The following is a 19,864-nucleotide window of genomic DNA, read 5'->3' as shown; positions in this document are numbered from 1 at the left end:
GGAATCGTCCATTTTTTTTAAAAAAAAGTCATTACTTTTTATCGTACAATAGAAAAAAACTACCGTTTCCCCAAAAATAAGACAGCGTCTTATATTAATTTTTGCTCTCAAAGATGTGCTATGTCTTATTTTCAGGGGATGTCTTATTTTTTTTCAATGAAGAAGAATTCCCATTTATTGCTGAACAAAAAAAAATGAACTGTTGGGTGCGCGGCCGCATAGGTGTTGCCTATGGTTATTTGGAACGGGATATTAGAGGGAATAGGATATGTTCGGGAATGCTGCAAAACGAAACGTCTCCTACGTCTTACTTTCGGGGGATGCCTTATATTAGGCAATTCTATGAAACCTCTCCTATGTCTTACTTTCAGGGGGGGTGACTTATTTTGGGGGAAACAGGGTACTAGAGCAGTGATTTTCAACCTTTTTTGAGCCGTGGCACATTTTTTACATTTACAAAATCCTGGGGCACACCACCAACCAAAATGACACTCTAAGACATTCTCCTCTCTTTTCCCATCCCTGTCTCCTCCCCCCCTTGTGTGTGTGTGTGTGTGTGTGTGTGTGTGTGTGTGTACACACTCTTGAACCATTTCCAAAAACAGGTGAGGGCTGGGAGGGTTTTCTCTCTTATTCCTTGGATGCTTTTTATCATATGCTTTAAATCAAGAGTCACGTCTCTCTCTCTTTTGTTTCTCTCTCTTTCCTCTCATTCTCTGCCTCCATCATTTTCTCATTTCTTTTTTCTCCCCTTTTTTCTCATTTTTCTCTCTCTCTCCCTTCCTCTCCTTTTCTCTTTCTCTCTTGCTTTTTTTCTCTCTCTCTTGCTTTTTTCTCTCTCTTGTTTTCTTTCTCTCTCTTTCTCTCTCTCTCTCTTGCTTTCTATCTCTCTCACTCTTGCTTTCTCTCTCTCTTGCTTTCTTTCTCTCTCTTTCTCTCTCTCTTTCTCTCTCTCTCTTGCTTACTCTCTCTCTCTCTTTCTCTCTCTCTCTCTCTTGCTATCTCTCTTTCCCTCTTGAACACCACACTGGCAACAGCGGCATCAGGCAGTAGCCAAGGGGAGGCGGCAGGGCAGTCGGCTGCGAGCAGGAGCTCCAGGGCGGAAGCACCAACGGTGGTGGCCGGACGTGCTGCTGGATGCCGTACATGCTGGTGCCAGCCCTGCAGCACCAGCATGTATCGCGTCCAGCAATATAGAAACATAGAAACATAGACGTGTTGCTGGAACCTGAGCTTCCTTTTTGCGGCACACCTGACCATGTCTCGCGGCACACTAGTGTGCCACGGCACACTGGTTGAAAAACACTGTACTAGAGGACAAGAGCCAGCACAAGGTTGGCAGAACTTTGCAAAGCTAAGCAGATACGAACATGGCCCATGCCTAAATGGGAGACCTTAACAAATTGAAGATGTGCGGAGTTCAACTCCCAGAACACTTAAATGGTTAGTTGCTCACTGGGGCATTCTGGGAGTTGAAGTCCATAAATCTCCAAGTTGCTAAGGCTGAGAACAACTATTCTTATCTATGCCAACTTGAGCTCCAATACAGAGGAAAAGCAGGCTGTTTAGCAATAGCACTTAGACTTATCTACCACTTACAGTGGTACCTCTACTTACGAACTTAATTCGTTACGTGACCAGGTTCTTAAGTAGAGAAGTTTGTAAGAAGAAGCAATTTTTCTCATAGGAATCAATGTAAAAACAAATAATGTGTGCGATTGGGGAAACCACAGGGAGGATGGAGGGCCTGTTTCCTTCCAGGAGATTCATAGAGAGGCCTCAGGGAGGCTTCTCCCCGCGTTTTCCAGCCCTGTTTCTCCCAGGAGATTCCTAGAGAGGCCCCACAGAGGCTTCTCCCTGCCTTTTCTGGCCGTTTCCTCCCAGGAGATTCCTAGAGAGGCCCCACAGAGGCTTCTCCCTGCCTTTTCTGGCCGTTTCCTCCCAGGAGATTCTTAGAGAGGCCCCATGGAGGCTTCTCCCTGCCTTTTCTGGCCGTTTCCTCCCAGGAGATTCTTAGAGAAGCCCCATGGAGGCTTCTCCCTGCCTTTTCCGGTTACTGTTTCGGAGATTCAGGTTTGTAAGTGGAAAATGGTTCTTGAGAAGAAGCAAAAAAATCTTGAACACCTGGTTCTTATCTAGAAAAGTATGTAAGTAGAGGCATTTGTAGGTAGAGGTACCACTGGATAGCCCTCTCTGAGCAGTTTACAGAATCAGTATATTGCCCCCACAATCTGGGTTCTCATTTTACCAACCTCATAAGTATTGGGTTGACTATATGACTGTATTCATCCAACACGGCTTTAATCATTTTCAATCAACCAGAATTTTTAGAATTCATATATCATGACTTTCAAGACACAGGACGGGGCCCAACCCAATACACTAGGCCATATCTCAACAAACCCATATTAAAGCTTAGCACATTATGAGCCTCTCTGTGAATGGCCAAATATGTCCCCAAAGAATCATATCAACAGAGCTAAAGGGTGTAAAACTAACATTACTGCTAGAGTGTCCTAACAGGAGGATAGCTTACCTGCTCCTGCACGAAATCCCAGCTGTCACCATGATCTGAAAGAGTTGTGTTTGTTCCATAGCTTGCAATGATGGTTTTTACGTGGCCAGCCACTGTTGAACTGATCTGCATATGGGAGGAATAGAAATCTTAGGAAGGCTCTTTATAGCAGTGTTTCCCAAGCTTGGCAAATTGGAGATATTTGGACTTCAACTCCCAGAATCCCCCAGCCAGCGAATGCTTTATAGCATATATAAAAAAAACAAAGATGTGTCTATCAGTGACAGATCTGCTGCACCCTGATTTTCCTGGAGTCCTCCCAGAGTGCAGAAGAGGAGACCAAGCCTTCATTCACAGACAGGTCTTGGTTCAAATACAGCAACCTTGGTACCATGAGACGCAACTTTTTCTTTCCTAAAAGAAGATGAAAATCTGAGTGCGTCTTATACACCGAATGCAGCCTGGCCAGCCTCTCAAGGCTCAAGGCTCTCAAGGCTGAAACAACCACTCAAAAGGAGCTTTGCAAAGCTGAAAAAGCAGCTTTTGAAATGGAGCTTTGCCAGGTTGAAAAAACAGTCTTTCAAACAAAACTTTGCGAGGCTAATATACAGTGGCACCTCAAGATACGAACCCCTCGTCTTACGAACAACTCGTGATACGAACCCTGGGTTCAGAAAAATTTTGCCTCTTCTTACGAACTTTTTTCGAGTTACGAACCGGCGTTCGGAGACTGCTGGGAAGCCGCGCGGCTGTTGTAAAAGGTGACAGCCGGGCAGTGGGGCTTCCCAGAAGCCTCCCGAACGCCGGTTCGTAACTCGAACAAAGTTCGTAAGAAGAGGCAAAATTTTGCTGAACCCCGGGTTCGGTTCGGGAGGTTGCTGGGAAGCCCCCCAGGCCGGCTGCGACCTTTTAAAACAGCCGCGCCGCTTCCCAGCTGTCTCCTGAAGCCGAACGCCAAAGCCAAACTTCCGCGTTCGGCTTCAGGAGACAGCTGGGAAGCGGGGCGGCTGTTTTAAAAGGTCGCAGCCGGCCTGGGGGGCTTGCCAGCACCCCCCCGAACCCGGGTTCGGGGGGGTGCTGGGAAGCCCCCCAGGCCACCTTTTAAAACAGCCGCGCGGCTTCCCAGCAGTCGCCGAAAGCCGTTTTTTTGCGGGGGGTTTTTTGGTTGCACGGATTAATTGACTTTACATTGTTTCCTATGGGAAACAATGTTTCGTCTTACGAACCTTTCGTCTTACGAACCTCCTCCTTGCACCAATTAAGTTCGTATCATGAGGTATTACTGTACCTGTTCCAAGCTAAGGACGCTAGCCAGATGGATGCTGGTGGTAGGCAGATTTTTTTTTCTTATTTTCCTCCCCAAAAATTAAGGGGCGTTTTATAAACCAAAAATGAAGGTCCCTTTTCTTTGAAAAACCCAACTGGGAATAAAAAATGGATTATATTTACAAGTGGCTCTCGATTTACTATCACAACGGAGCCCAAAATTTCTGTGGCTAAGTGAGACATTTGTTAAATGGGTTTTGTTCCATTTTATGACTTTTCTTGCCACAGCAATTAAGTGAATTGCTACAGATATTAAGCTTTAGTTAAGTAAGTGTAGTTTCGCCATTGACTTTGCTTGTTAGAAAGTGGCAAAAGGGGATCATAGGACCCTGAGACCCTTTAAGCGTCAGAATTATGAGTCAATTGCCAAGAATTTTGATCATATAATCATGGGGATACTGCAATACTGAAAAACAGTCATAAGTCACTTTGTTCACTGCCTTATTGTAACTTTGAACAGTCACTAAATGAACTGCAGTAACCCGAGTATTACCTGTATTTGGAGTAGAATGGGAGGTTCTACCCAAACTCTATTCTCAGTGGACAAAAGTATAAACCGAACAGGATGCAATATTATCTCCCAGAGACCAATAAGAGCACACAGAGGTGGCCTCCTCCAGGTCCCATCAAGTAAGCAATGCAGGTTGGTGGGACCTTGGGGGAGAGCCTTCTCTGTGGCTGCCCCGGCTCTATGGAACCAACTCCCCCACGATGTCCATGCTGTTCTCACCCTACTGGCCTTCCGTAAGGCCATGAAGACCTCGCTTTACCTGCATGGCCAAACTGTATGAATGGAATGTATGCATGGGATTATGGCTGTTTTATAATTAATGGACTCTTTTTTATTTCAGGTTTTTATAGTTTTAGATATTATATTCTTATTGTTCTGCATTTATTTGTATTTATATTATTATTGTAAGCCGCCCTGAGTCTTTTGGGATCGGGCAGCATAGAAGTCAAAGAAATAAATAAAATAAAACAAAACAAATAAATGTTTATTTTATTTTCCCAGAGAATCCAGCAGTGAGAAAGACTGATGACATCGACTGCAAAGCCAAATCTTTTCCATCTTCTCAACAGGTTGTACACAGTTGCTGATCTCCTGGATCTTCCAGAAATTGAGCTAGTTCCCTTACTCATTGCGTCATGCAAAATGTTAACCCCAATACCTTAATTACTCGTTAGGGCACCAAACCCATTATTAAAGGCATCAACGTTGCAGCATGCATGCTTGCGAAAGGGGTTTAAAGAACCCCAAAGCCTGCACAAAGAACGGGAGAGGGATACTGCTAACTTTGGCTAGACTACAGCATAAGCTGGAAGAAAAAACGGTGGCAGAACATTTTGTAATTTGTGGCCAAAAAAAAAAAAGTATTCATAATTTACAAATATTATACTTACTCCTGGACAAGGTCTACCTGGGCAATATGTTTTATTATTATTGCACTCAAGGGTGGGCAGCAGGCAGGACGGGGTGGAACGCAGTTCCATCGGCGGAAATGAAGCTGACCATCCCCCCTCTCATCCTCGGAAAGCGGCAGAGAGACCAGCACCGGCAGGAGTTGGTAAATGTAAATGCAAAAAATATGCCGCAGCTCAAAAAAGGTTGAAAATCATTGATCTAGAGCAGTGTTTCCCAACCTTGGTAACTTGAAGATATCTGGACTTCAACTACCAGAATCCCCCAGCCAGTGAATGCTGGCTGGGGAATTCTGGGAGTTGAAGTCCAGATATCTTCAAGTTGCCAAGGTTGGGAAACAATGATCTAGAGGACATTAGATTCCCTTGCCTATGTGGACCATTATTTATGCCAGGAACCATTCAGAAATCTAGAGGCATGATCTTGGGGAAGGCTGTTACCGAGTATGTAAACCAAATCAAAGACTAGCAATAAAATAAAAAAAGAATGAAAAGTGGGAGGGAGTTCTCCGGGTAGAAAGAGGCATAGTTGAAACAGGATTACGGTGATCACCTTAAGAGAAATCTACTGGTTCATTACACTGCTTACCTTGTTGCTATGTGTTTGTATCAAGATGGCAATGGTGATTTGACCAAGAAACAGGAGCAGTAGGAAGGCGAAGTACTATGGATGGAGAGAGAAAAGGCCAGCAAAATCAGTGAACATTAGAGCATCATTCATTCATTCATTCATCTATTCATCCATCCATCCATCCATCCATCCATCCATCCATTCATTGCCATTCATTTCACAATAACGTTTCTACAAGATTCTTAAAGACGAGAATGCTAAATTTATTTTTAATCTGCATTCTTGCCTGTACAATGGTACCTCTACTTAAAAACTTTTCTGCCTTCTCTGTGGCGGCCCCGGCCCTCTGGAATCAACTTCCCCCGGAAATTAGAACTGCCCCACCCTCGTCTTTCGTAAATTACTCAAGACCCAGCTGTATTGCCAGGCATGGGGGAACTGGGGCACCTCCCCCAGGCTTTTATATTTTATGTTTGGTATGTATGTGTTGTTTGGTTTTAAATGATGGGGTTTTATATGTTTTTTTCCCTTTTAATATTAGATTTGTTCCACTGTAACATTGTTTTTATTATTGTTGTGAGCCGCCCCGAGTCTTTGGAGAGGGGCGGCATACAAATCTAATAAATTATTATTATTATTATTATTATTATTATTATTATTATTATTATTATTATTTTCTAGATAAGAACTGGGTGTTCAAGATTTTTTTGCTCTACTTAAGAACCCAAGCCCCAAAAAAATTTCCCAGGAAATTTGAGGCCTGGCCAGTTTCCTGCTATTCCCCCTGAGTTTCTCTCTCTGGTGCCGTGTATGGGAGGCAGCCTCGCGCCGGGTGTATGGGAGGCGTGTGCTCCTCCTCACCGCCTCAGAGTCCCTCTTCTTTTTTTAAGCCTTAAAGTTTTGGACTTTTGATTCCCCTCACTCACCTTCTTCCTTGGTCAGTGACTGTCCTCCTCCTCTTCTCCCTCCTTCTCCCCCCACTCAAATTCCGAGCTTTTATTTCTTTCCTAATGGGTTTGCACACATTATTTGCTTTTACATTGATTCCTATGGGAAAAATTGCTTCTACTTAAGAATCTGGTCACGGAACAAATTAGGTTCTTAAGCAGAGGTACCACTGTACTTGATAAATATTATTAAAATACACACACATGCTATACCAGACATCCAAGTAATCAATATTTTTTTAAAAAAATCTACCGGTCATCATTAAAAACTGGGAACCACTGCCATAAACATTGCAAAAACACCTGCAGCTAAATTACACAATACTAAATATATAACTAGAAAGGGAAAATAGGACAGAGCATAATTATATTTCTGCATTTCCCACTACAAAAGCCTCTTGGGAAATTACCACTATACAGGTTCTCCTTTCTTTTTCTGTTGTGTTATTAAAAAGTACACAACCGGATTCCTAACTGTGTCTTCAGGGATCACCTGAGCCTTTTAATTAACTAGAACGCTGTGCCATCATTTTATCAGTATAATATATCAGTGTTATATTAAAGATGAAAAATCCACATATAGTATTCATGAATTCTCCCTGTAATTGAATGGCATATATAAATGTCATCACAATTATACCTATCCTCCAAATAAAGTCTATCGGCCTTTTTAGTTGTTTTACACAATGATGATTCCAACAGAATAGGATTTTTGTAGCTTGGGATTGGACGTAGGATCCTTGTTGCTCTCTGACCTTGGTGGTTTTCCTGCAGACCTTTCATTACCAAAGTAGTTAACATCATCAGTATTAGTCATTGATGGAGTTATTTACCATTTTTGGCCTCCCAAAGCCCTGCCCTCGCATCCCATTTTCCTGAATTTCCTGAAGTCAAAATTTGCCTGAGGGTTTGGGAGGCCTATAGAGTGCTGGGGTGGGGGGTGGGGAGGCAAAAACACCCATATTTTTGCAAAAAAAATTTGGCATTTTTTTCCAAAAATGTGGTGTGTGTGTGTGTTTCCTTCTTCCAGCCCATAGGAACACTCTGCATGCCTCCCAAAACCTCTATGCACCTTGTTTTTCCCCCAAATAGGTGAAAAGCGGGCCCATTTTTGCAAAAAAACATAGTGTGCAGAGGGTTTGGGAGACTTGAGGAATGGTCCTGGGGGCGGGCAGGACAAAACCTTTTTTTTCTTACTTACCTCTTTCAAATCTTGATGCGTCTTATAGTTCAAAAAGTATGGTAGTTTGGCAATGAAATGTTTGTAAGAAGACAACCATGCTCAGAGGGCACCAGTGACTCCAGAGTAATGATTCTTCGCAATCTTTCAATTGCATGGAGTTCTTCACTCTCATGTTGCTACACTGTTTTAGCCTGTAGATCCCGTTTCCAGAGAAATCCGAGTTTCCAGAATTGCACTTTAACCCAGGAATTGGCAACCTTTCCCCATCCTAAATTGTGTCCCACAGGTCTGCATCACATGGTTAAAATACTCTTCTCAGAACTTAAGTGATTCATCCCAAAACAAAGGTTTGTGTCTTCCTGAAAAGATCACCAAAATCAAAACCTGTTCCATTTGGTGGAGTGTTTATAAATGCTTTAAAAAAAAACCTTTCAATTTAAGGGGTGCATCATTTGGGATGCAGGAGCAACATGATGCTTCCACCCGATTCAACCCAATAAACGTTATTTCTCTTTCTCAGAGAGTAGCAGAATCAAGGCCCACTGTTTCCATGTGGCTACTTACAAGTCCTAGCATACACTTGACTTCCTTCAGAGAGCCCAGGCATCCAAGAAATCCCAAAAACATTGTTAGGATGCCTACGCCAGAGAAAATATAGCACCATATCTTCAGAGCATAATATGAGGACCCTGTGAAGGAAGGAGGATCAGAACAATCAAGAACTGAAAAGGTACAAATGACAGAAAAGAAAGCCATAATAATAATTAATAATAATAATAACAATGATGATGATGATGAAGAAGTAGAAGTGGAAGAGGAAGGAGGAGGAGGCGGAGAAGGAGGAGGAGAAGAAGAAGGTGTAGAAGAAGAAGAAGAGGAAGAAGAAGGAGAAGAAGAAGGAGGAGGAGAAGAAGAAGACGACGACTCTATTCTTTTCTTATTCTTCAACTGATAGAAATGTTTGAAAGAATCACTGGCCTATATTCAAAGAAGTATATGTCTTTTGAAAGAGTGCTACAGGTGACTTATAACCATGCGGAGGTTCTATTTACTGGCCGCTACTGTTACACCCCCAGGGATCATCAGGGACGGGTGCGCTTCCGACAGGCACATGCGTGCCCGTCGGCACAAGATTTGGCTTCTGTGCATACGCAAGCAAAATCTCACATGGGGATGCTCTCGCGCGCGAGATTTTGCCGATTTTCGGTGACTTCTTTGCTTCTGTGCACACGCAGAAGCAAAAAAATGCCAAATATGGGTGACATCTCACACGTCCGAGCATCCCCGTGTGAGATTTCGCATGCTGCGCTTGCACAGGTCGAATCTCGCACATGCACACATCGGGGCACGGAGATGCCTGCGCCACCGGAACCCTGATCCCAGTCGTACTGGCTGCAGCCCGTTACTGCTTACAACCATCCATTTAGTAACCGTTCAATGTGAAAATGGCATTGAAAATACAGATATACAACTGATCCTTGCACTTACAAGTGCTGCAGTGTCGTCACAGTCATGTGATTGTAATTCAGGAGCTGGGCAACCGGCATGTATTTACAACTGTTGCACCATCCAGCCACTTATGACAAGCAAACTCAATGGGGAAGCTGGCAGGGACAGTCAGAAATGGACATCACACATCTCACTGAACGAACAAGAGAGTTAATGAAAAAAGACTTGGAAAAATCTGTTGAAACTTCAATGTTCTATATGTTGACGGCAGCAAGATTGCTTTAGGCACAGAAATGGAAGGGCACTTTGATGCCTACCATGGATGAATGGCTGCAAAACTCAGTGGGATTTTAACAGATGGCTAAATTGACGGCTTTCATTAAATAAAAAGAAGCATAATTACTTTTGTTTCTAGTTGGAAACCACTTCTGGATTTTGTGCTTGAGGTGGGGGAAAAAATGAAAATTTGATTTTGGGTTTTACCAATTAGATCCATGATGGCAAACCCATGGCACACGGAGCCATAATAGAGGGCACACGAGACGTTGCCCTATATCAGCTCCAGCCCACATGTGTGCGCTAGCCAGCTGATTTTCAGGTTTCGTGAAGGCCATTTCATCCTCTGGAGGCTTCAGGGAAGCTTCCTAAAGCCCCAGAGTGCAAAAACTGCCCAACAGGCAAAATCAGAAGTTTGGAAAATGGACTTTTGGTTTACCTGTTGTGCTGTTTTTTTGTCCTCTAGAGCAGTGTTTCCCAGCCTTGGCAACTTGAAGATATTTGGACTTCAACTCCCAGAATTCCCTTTTAAAGAGTCGTAAATTTGGATATTTTCTATTGTTAAGGGCAGTTATGATAAAATGAGGTTTTGGGGGGTTTTTTAAATATGAAAGTAGGAATGTGTTTTCTAAGAAGGGACTGAAACATGATGGCATAGTTAAGAAAAACAGCAAATAGCCAAGAGAAATTTAGATAGCTATAGCACTTTAAATATAAATGAAAGCGAAGAACATTATCTAAAATCCGGATGATAGCATTTGGAAAGGAGGTAGCACAGGATGCATGATACGTACCAGAAAATAATTGGATGAATAATTTGAAAAAATTGATTAATTTGACTAAGAAATTGGCATTTGATATTGTATTGTATTATATTTTAATTTGAGGTATGTAAATTGGAATCTCTGCAAGGTGTGAAAAACAATAAAAAATTTATACCCCCCATAAATGTCACACCCTTTGTTTCTCAAATAACATTGTCAATTTCCTCATCTTCGGGTGGACTAAGTAGAACAAATATGGTACTAAGTAGAAGAACAAATAGATAGGAGTAGGAGAACAAATATGCTGGGTGATATAATATGCAAAACCATGTTTTATTTTGTTTAACATTGGTTTATGCATGAATGTAGCCACTATTAGTTTGTAAATCATGCTTACATAGCTTCCATTATGTGAAAACTAGGCTGTTGTGGTTTGTATACTTTTTTTAAAAAAAATAGAAAGATGTTCTAAGAGCAAAACATGTTTAGAAACACTGGTTTAGCACAAGGTTCAAATTCAATTAAAGTCAGAATGAGCCTCTACAACTTACCAAGTGTAGAAGCAAAATTATTTTGATCAAAAAGTATCCATAAGCCAAAGCTGAAAACCAGACTTCCAAGAATCTGAAAAAAAGGGAAAAGAGATTTTTGATTTGATTTTTTTTTAAGTATACTGTACATCTATGTACCGGGACACAATGGATCATTGGCTAAGACACTGAACTTGTTGATCAAACGATCGGCAGTTTAGCGGGAAGAATCTCTAGTGCCGCGTAATGGGATGAGCCCCTATTACTTGTCCCAGCTTCTGCCAACCTAGCAGTTTGAAAACACGTTAAAAATGCAAGTAGAAAAATAGGGACCACCTTTGACCACGGAGATATTTGGGACAGCGATGGCTCTTCAGCTTTGAAACAGAGATGAGCATCGCCCCCTAGAGTCGGGAATGACTATTTATGCATGTGGGAGGGGAATCTTTACCTATCAACAGTAGCCACCTTTCTTCTTTTCCCACCCTGCATAAACTCAGCTTTTCTGAACTACTTCAGCTTCAACAGCAACAACACAAGAGCACGCAACAGATTCAAACTTAACATCAACCGCTCCAAACTTGACTGTAAAAAATATGACTTTAACAATCGAGTTGTCGAAGCGTGGAACTCATTGCCAGACTCAGTGGTGTCAGCCCCCAGCCCCAAACATTTCTCCCTAAGACTCTCCACGATTGACCTCTCCAAGTTCCTAAGAGGCCAGTAAGGGGCGTACATAAGTGCACTGATGTGCCTATCGTCCCCTGTCCAATCTTCTTTTCTTATCTCATATATCATACATTTTCTCTCCTTTCCTCCAACCTCTCTTCTTTCTTACTTTCTATCATTATATATATTACTTAATGTCTATTCTCCTTCATATGTATTGTATATTGGACAAAGAATAAATAAATAAATAAACTAGCTGCAAATAACAGCTCTCCAGCTGTCCATCCAACTGGCCCTCAGCCATGTACTCACAAAAAATAAAAGGTTGAAGAGAAAGAGGAAGTATTTTGTAACACTGAGACATCCTTTGTGAGACATTATCTTCTTCCTGTTGGAAAGGGGGAAAAAAACCATTGTTTTTCATTATAATTCTGCCATTCCCCTTCCAGGCCCCATCTACATCAATATAAGTGAATTCCAGCTCATCTCATGAGGGACTATATTTTTAAAAAAGGAAAGATTCTAAAAATGGGAGCCTTATCCTTAACAGATAGTCCTTGACTTATGACCACAATTGAGCCCAAAACTTATGCTAAGTTTAGTTTAGTTTTAGTTTCACTGGATTTATATGACACCCCTCTCTGAGGACTCGGGGCGACTTACATCATATAAAAACAACAATTACAATAGCTAAATCCAATTAAATTAAAATTAAACAAACAACCCAGCTGTGTTAAAAATCAGCCATACCCATTCAAACAACAATACAAATATTCGTCAGCCAGGGGGCTGAGATCTAATCGCCCCAAGCCTGGCAGCATAGGTGAGTCTTAAGATTCTTGCGAAAGACGAGGAGGGTAGGGGCAGTGCGAATCTCCAAGGGGAGCTGATTCCAGAGGGATGGGCCCCCACAGAGAAGGCTCTTCCCCTAGGCCCCGCCAAGCAACATTGTCTAGTTCAGTGTTTCCCAACCTTGGCAACTTGAAGATATTTGGACTTCAACTCCCAGAATTCCCCAGCCAGCATTTGCCAAGGTTGGGAAACACTAGTCTAGTTGACGGGATCTATAGAAGGCCGACTCTGTGGGACCTAAACGGTTGCTGGGACTCATGTTGCTAGGTGAAACAACTGTTAAATGAATGTTGCTCTATTTTGCAATCTTTCTTGTCAGAGTTAAGTGAATCACTGCAATTTGTTGAGAGAATCTGGCTTTCTCATTGTTTTTGCTTGTCAGTAGGTCGCAAAAGGTGATCAGATAACCTCAGGACACTGCAATGATCATAAATAGAAGTCAGTTCCCAAACAGCTGAATTGGTGACCATGTGACCCTGAGGATGCTGCAAGTGTCGTAAGTGTGAAAAACTGTCAACAAATCTGTCTTCCTTATCAGTGAACAATGTTTTCTTAGCTTTTTCAAATCATTTTCTGGAATCTTTGAATAATTTCTAGTTTTCTGGAAACAATCGGCCATTGCTGTGACCACACCCTGCAAATTCATTAGTCACTTTTTTCAGTGACATAGTAACCTTGAACGGTTGTAAGTAGAGGACTATCTGTATTGTTACGTCAAAATTTGCAGGGTGACACAAGTCACAGCAATGGCCATTTTGATTCCGGGAAATTATTTGGTGCCAAGATTCCAGAAACTTTTTGAAAAAGGTATGAAAACATTATTCACTGACAAGGAAGATAGAGTTTGTTGACGATAACAATGCCAGCTGCCAGCTGTTTCCAAACGATTAGCAGGCCACACCCTTAAGTTAAATTTTGAAGTTTTTTTAAGCTATATCTCTGAATACAGCTTAAGGTGCAGCAATGACAGAACATGGCTGTACATGAATGCTTTTTTTCAAATTTGGCAACTAAGCTCTTAACTCCCAAAATTCCCCAACCAGGCGACATCTTAAAATTGCCAGATTTAAGAAATACTGACGTATATTAAGTTGAAATAAAACAAGCAGCAATAGAAAGCGCTCAGGCGGTAATAGTTTTGGGTTGGAAGGATGCGACAAAATGGACAATGCAAAATTGGTATAGGTACATGATGGACCATATTCAATTTGAAATGATGGATAAAAGGATAAATTTGGATAATGAAACTGAATTGAGACAACTGATGGGACGGTGGGACAAGGTAAGACGATATATGATGAGTAGAATCCGAGACCAAGCTATAAGAAATAAATTGGAAACACTCTATAATATGTAAATAGATATATTGCTCTTGGGTCAAAGTGGATTATATAAGAAACACCCCCAATTGGTGGTGGGGTATGTGTGTGTGTCGGGGTGGTGGGCACATTTCACAATGCACTGTTTTATGTTGTGTGTATATTAAACTTGTTAAAATTAATAAAAAAAAATTTTTAAATAAAAATATATTTTTTAATAAAAATAATTTTTTTAAATAAAAATAATTTTTTTAATAAAAATAATTTTTTAATAAAAATAATTTTTTTTATAAAAATAATTTTTTTTAATAAAAATAATTTTTTTTATAAAAATAATTTTTTTTAATAAAAATAATTTTTTTAATAAAAATAATTTTTTAATAAAAATAATTTTTTTTAATAAAAATAATTTTTTTTAATAAAAATAATTTTTTTTAATAAAAATTATTTTTTTTAAAAAAAAAAGACGTATATTAAGTTGCTATTGAAGAGCATATGTTGTTTTTCCTTCTTCCGATCACCTCAGTATAGGACAGTGATGACGAACCTTTGGCACTGGTGCCACAGGTGCTACACAGAGCCATATTTGCCGGCACGCGAGCCGTTACCCTAGCTCAGTTCCAGCATGCATGCGCGCATTGGCCAGCTGATTTTAGGCTCACACAGAGGCTCTGGGAGGGCATTTTCACCTGTTTCTGGACTCCAGAGGGCCTCTGTGGGACGGGGGGAGCAATTTTCGCCCTCACAAAGCACTGAATTATGGGTGTAGGCACTTGCGCAGGCGCGATAGTGTGCGCGCACACGCTTTCAGCACTGAGGGAAAAAAGGGTTGCCATCACTGGTGTAGGAGGAGTGCTAGATGGTCAGGAGCATCTACAGAGTTTGTCAATACCAGTCAAGAGGGTAATAGCAACTTATCAAAACCCACCTCTTCATTATATATATATCGTGCACGTGATAAAATATAAAAAAGAGGAAAGGCTATTACTTTTTGACACAAAAACATACACATCCTGAGGGGCCCCTGAAATTTCATCCGAACTGAAAGATGAGGCATTGCTCAACGTCTGAATAAAATAATTTCACAGTTATTAAATTATATTTAGAGGCACGTCACAGCATTCCTCAACCAGGCTTGTTGAATTTCAACTCTGACAATTTTCCATTTTACAGGGAGCCCTCAACTTATGACCACAATTGAGACCAAACTTTACGTCGCTAAGTGAGAAATCTGTTAAGTGACTTTAAGTGCCCCATATTATGACATTTCTTGTCACAGTTGTTAACTGCAGTTGTTGTTGAGTGAATCTGGCTTCCCCATTGATTTTGCATGTCAAAAGGTTTGCAAAAAGGGGTAATGGGACCTTGGAATTCTGCAACCATCATAAATATGAATCAACTGCCAAGCATTTGAATTTTGATCACGTGACCATGGGGATGCTACAACAGTCATAAGTGTGAAAAATGTTCATGTCACATTTTTCAGTGCCGTCGTAACTTTCAATGGTCTCTAAAGGAACTGTTGTAAGTCGAGGACTGCCTGTATTAATTTATTAATAAAATTTAACCCATTTTTTTCCCTCCAAGATTGAAGATTTTACTTTTTTCTCTACTTTTTCCCTTCTGACATATTAGTATGGTATCCAAACGATGAAAGTTAGCCTAGAAATGTCCTCGTAACTATACAGTACAGATCTTCCCGTGTTCATCAACAGGATTCTCCATACAATAATAACAAAATCAAACTCTTAATATGTTTGCACATTCATTCATTCATTCATTCATTCATTCATTCATTCATTCATTCATTTATTAGATTTGTATGTCGCCCCTCTCCGTAGTGCATAAGCATAAGGAGGGAAAAATATCAAAAGCTTGCAGAACTCTACGATCTATTCAAATACCAAACCAAAAAAGAAACTAAGTGTAATTAGTTTTTTCAAAAAATTGGAAAAAATAACCAATAACCAAACCAATGACAATGCGGAGAGGGGCGGCATACAAATCTAAATAATAAATAAATAAATAAATTAAGAGTCCATAACACGGGAGAGATAGGGAGGTAGGAAAAACTGGATGACAGTAAAATTGGGAGAATGCTATTACTCTCATGCCCAGAATTTAAACTTTACAAAACAGATAGATAAAAACCACATGTAGGCAAGATATGGTACTTCAGAAAACCAAGGGAACTTTCGTCGTAATTTCCTCATAGATTATATTTTCCTACTACTGAAAAAGTTTCATAAGACATTTCAGAACGAAGCAGAAGAGGAAGCTCTATGTTTCAGAGTTAGTGTGTCACAGATTCTCTGAAAGATAAGACTCACTTCCTGGGGTACTGATGTAAGTGATTCTACCCCCCCTCCTTCACACAAACTGATGAGGTGCCATTTTAGCTGCCTTACTGATACACATCTGTCGGATGAGCTAAGGAAGAGACTTCATACATTTATTCTCATGCAAGTTGCTCATTTCACAAGCTATCCCCATTTTATGATATCCGATTACACTATTAAATTGTTATTTTCCCTTTTTCTCCCAAAAGTTATGGAATAGATAGATATATAGTAGTATTCGGTTCTGTTGCAAATCCCTGCTTATTTCTTCCCATGTGCTCACCACAATTATTTCTGAACAGTACTTAAACCCTTCATTTTCTAATGTAAAATTGAAGACAGCCTATGCTTAGATTCATTAACGTCTCTCTTTGAAGACTGGAGGTGTCTTTTGCCCCACTCGTTCACAACCTAATTCACATAAATGATTTCAAACGATGCCATTCCTTATGCACGTGGTGTCTCTGCAGTTGAAGTCCCTTACATCAGTGTTTCCCAACCTTGGCAACTTGAAGATATCTGGACTTCAACTCCCAGAATTCCCCAGCCAGCGAATGCTGGCTGGGGAATTCTGGGAGTTGAAGTCCAAATATCTTCAAGTTGCCAAGGTTGGGAAACACTGCCTTACATAACTCCACATAATTACATGAAGTAGCGCCAGAGATGGTGTGTGCAATCTTGCTGTCCTACATGCAGCATTTGGACTTTCACACACTAGTTTTCGCACAAGTATACTAAAATAAGCTGAGATGCGTTTTCCCAATTTTGTGTGATCTCATATTCTCAACCAGTGGTGCGTTTTCTTTCCTGTTCCCATCTTACTCCCTCTAAAAACAATTTACACAACCACCTTTAAACCACTCAACAAGGGCATTCATTTGCTCACCACTCAACTCCAGCGTCAGGTAATCCTCCACAAAAACTTCCCCTCCATGATGCCCAAACATAATAGACTATAGTCGAACCAACTGAAAGGTCTGGGGGGTGGGGGTGGGGAAGTCAGGTTTAGTTTATTTAGAATAGACTAGAATTCTTTATTGGCCAACTTACTCCTTCTAAAAACAATTCATACAACCACCTTTAAACCACTCAGCACGGCATTCATCAGCAACTCCTCCAAACATAATAGACTACAGCCAAACAACTGAAAGATATCAAGCTGGGGAGACCGGAGTTTATTTTATTTAGCTGGCATTAAACCACCTTGAATCTATATCCTGGTCTCAAAGATCTCAACACCCCAAGGCCCCTCTTTCAGCCCTGGCCTACTAAACTATTCATACACACACACATATATAATTGCATACTCAGGCTGTGAATATGCATTCCTCACAAGGTGATTCACTCCTTTGTAATCAATAGAAACATATTGGGGGGGGGGGGAGAGAGAGATCAGCATTTGCTATACCAGATCTCCAATAATCCTCCCCTCTTGCCTCTCTAGATCGTAACAGCTTTCTCCTTCCCTACAACCCTCTCGCTCATTTGAACTTACCTTATCAAGCAAACAGGCTTCTCCTTTCGCTTCTGCTACTACTTGCACTGCTATCACAATACAAATCGTCTTTTATTCCCCCTTTCTGTCTTCTGATGAGCTAGTTCCAAACTTCATCCATCCCTGCCTCCCTCCCCCCAGGGCGCCCCCTCCTTCATTAGCTTCTCTCGTTTTTCATTGGCTGAGAGTCAAAGCAGGTAGGCGTGGCTCAAACATGAATAATTAATAGACTCCAAAGTTCCGTTCGTAGCTTTGTAGTTTCCAGACAGCTTTCTCCGCCCTCGGATTTTTTTTTTTTCAGGGTTAAAAAAAAATACTATTCATTACGGAAACAGTTGTTGAATGGGGGGGCGGGGGTACGGGGGGGAGGCAGTGGCCTGGGATGGTTTCGTGACGTTGATCCTGCGCCTTCCACACCTGTGTTTAAAAAACTCCAAAAGAATATAATACTGCACACGCCCTGGCCCGGCTGCTAATGAATTGTAATTGTAAAGCAATAGAAATAAGACACTCGATGGGGAATACCAAATAATTACGTAGAATTTCCTCTCTGAATGAAACTGATGTAAATATGTGCCTCATTGAGAACATTAATCTTAATTTAATTTAACTAAATTTATTATTTTATTTTATTTAGAAACATAGAAACATAGAAGACTGACGGCAGAAAAAGACCTCATGGTCCATCTAGTCTGCCCTTATACTATTTCCTGTATTTTATCTTACAATGGATATATGTTTATCCCAGGCATGTTTAAATTCAGTTACTGTGGATTTACCAACCACATCTGCTGGAAGTTTGTTCCAAGGATCTACTACTCTTTCAGTAAAATAACATTTTCTCACGTTGCTTTTGATCTTTCCCCCAACTAACTTCAGATTGTGTCCCCTTGTTCTTGTGTTCACTTTCCTATTAAAAACACTTCCCTCCTGGACCTTATTTAACCCTTTAACATATTTAAATGTTTTGATCGTGTCCCCCCTTTTCCTTCTGTCCTCCAGACTATACAGATTGAGTTCATTAAGTCTTTCCTGATACGTTTTATGCTTAAGACCTTCCACCATTCTTGTAGCCCGTCTTTGGACCCGTTCAATTTTGTCAATATCTTTTTGTAGGTGAGGTCTCCAGAACTGAACACAGTATTCCAAATGTGGTCTCACCAGCGCACTATATAAGGGGGTCACAATCTCCCTCTTCCTGCTTGTTATACCTCTAGCTATGCAGCCAAGCATCCTACTTGCTTTTCCTACTGCCCAACCACACTGCTCACCCATTTTGAGACTGTCAGAAATCACTACCCCTAAATCCTTCTCTTCTGAAGTTTTTGCTAACACAGAACTGCCAATACAATACTCAGATTGAGGATTCCTTTTCCACAAGTGCATTATTTTACATTTGGAAACATTAAATTGCAGTTTCCATTGCTTTGACCATTTATCTAGTAAAGCTAAATCATTTACCATATTACAGACCCGTCCAGGAATATCAACCCTATTGCACACTTTAGAGTCATCGGTAAATAGGCAAACATTCCCTACCTATTTAGTTAATTAAATTCTTCCGGAATCCAGAATATAAAAACAATATAACAATATAATCTTGACTATATTTCTTCTGCCAGTGTCTCATGGAAACTGCTGGTTTTGTCAACATGTTGGTTAAATCACTGCAAACTTTTGTGCTTTCCACAGTAATTTGATTAGATGACCAGGTCAGGTGTAGTGTAATCTATATTATAACTTGTAATATAGCTTGGAGACCTCACCTACTAAGAGATATTGATAAAATTGAACGGGTCCAAAGACGGGCTACAAAAATGGTGGAAGGTCTTAAGCATAAAACTTATCAGGAAAGACTGAATGAACTCAATCTGTATAGTCTGGAGGACAGAAGGGAAAGGGGGGGATATGATTGAAACATTTAAATATGTTAAAGGATTAAATAAGGTTCAGGGGGGAAGTGTTTTTAATAGGAAAGTGAACGCAAGAACAAGGGGGCACAATCTGAGGTTAGTTGGGGAAAAGATCAGAAGCCACGTGAGAAAATATGATTTTACTGAAAGAGTAGTAGATGCTTGGAACAAACTTCCAGCAGACGTGGTTGGTAAATCCACAGTAACTGAATTTAAACATGCCTAGGATAAACATATATCCATCCTAAGATAAAATACAGGAAATAGTATAAGGGCAGACTAGATGGGCCATGAGGT

General features: G+C 40.7%; 1 protein-coding gene across 1 annotated transcript in view; it reads right to left on the bottom strand.

The window, feature by feature from the left end:
- Window positions 1-17,837, bottom strand: part of CD37 (CD37 molecule) — a 33,767-nt gene extending 15,930 nt beyond the window's left edge. The window contains exons 1-6 of the mRNA XM_070728793.1: window positions 17,655-17,837; window positions 11,962-12,037; window positions 11,002-11,074; window positions 8,526-8,650; window positions 5,850-5,924; window positions 2,537-2,641 (exon numbers count right to left, since the gene is read on the bottom strand). Of these exons, the coding sequence (XP_070584894.1) occupies window positions 2,537-2,641; window positions 5,850-5,924; window positions 8,526-8,650; window positions 11,002-11,074; window positions 11,962-12,027 (444 nt within the window). The 5' untranslated portion in view covers window positions 12,028-12,037; window positions 17,655-17,837. The remainder of the gene's footprint in view (window positions 1-2,536; window positions 2,642-5,849; window positions 5,925-8,525; window positions 8,651-11,001; window positions 11,075-11,961; window positions 12,038-17,654) is intronic.
- Between the last annotated feature and the right edge of the window lie 2,027 nt (window positions 17,838-19,864).

Source organism: Erythrolamprus reginae, chromosome Z, assembly GCF_031021105.1.
Source record: "Erythrolamprus reginae isolate rEryReg1 chromosome Z, rEryReg1.hap1, whole genome shotgun sequence".
Lineage (NCBI taxonomy): Eukaryota > Metazoa > Chordata > Lepidosauria > Squamata > Dipsadidae > Erythrolamprus > Erythrolamprus reginae.
The sequence above is the reverse complement of the archived record's forward strand: the minus strand, read 5'-3'. Positions and strand labels throughout refer to the sequence as shown.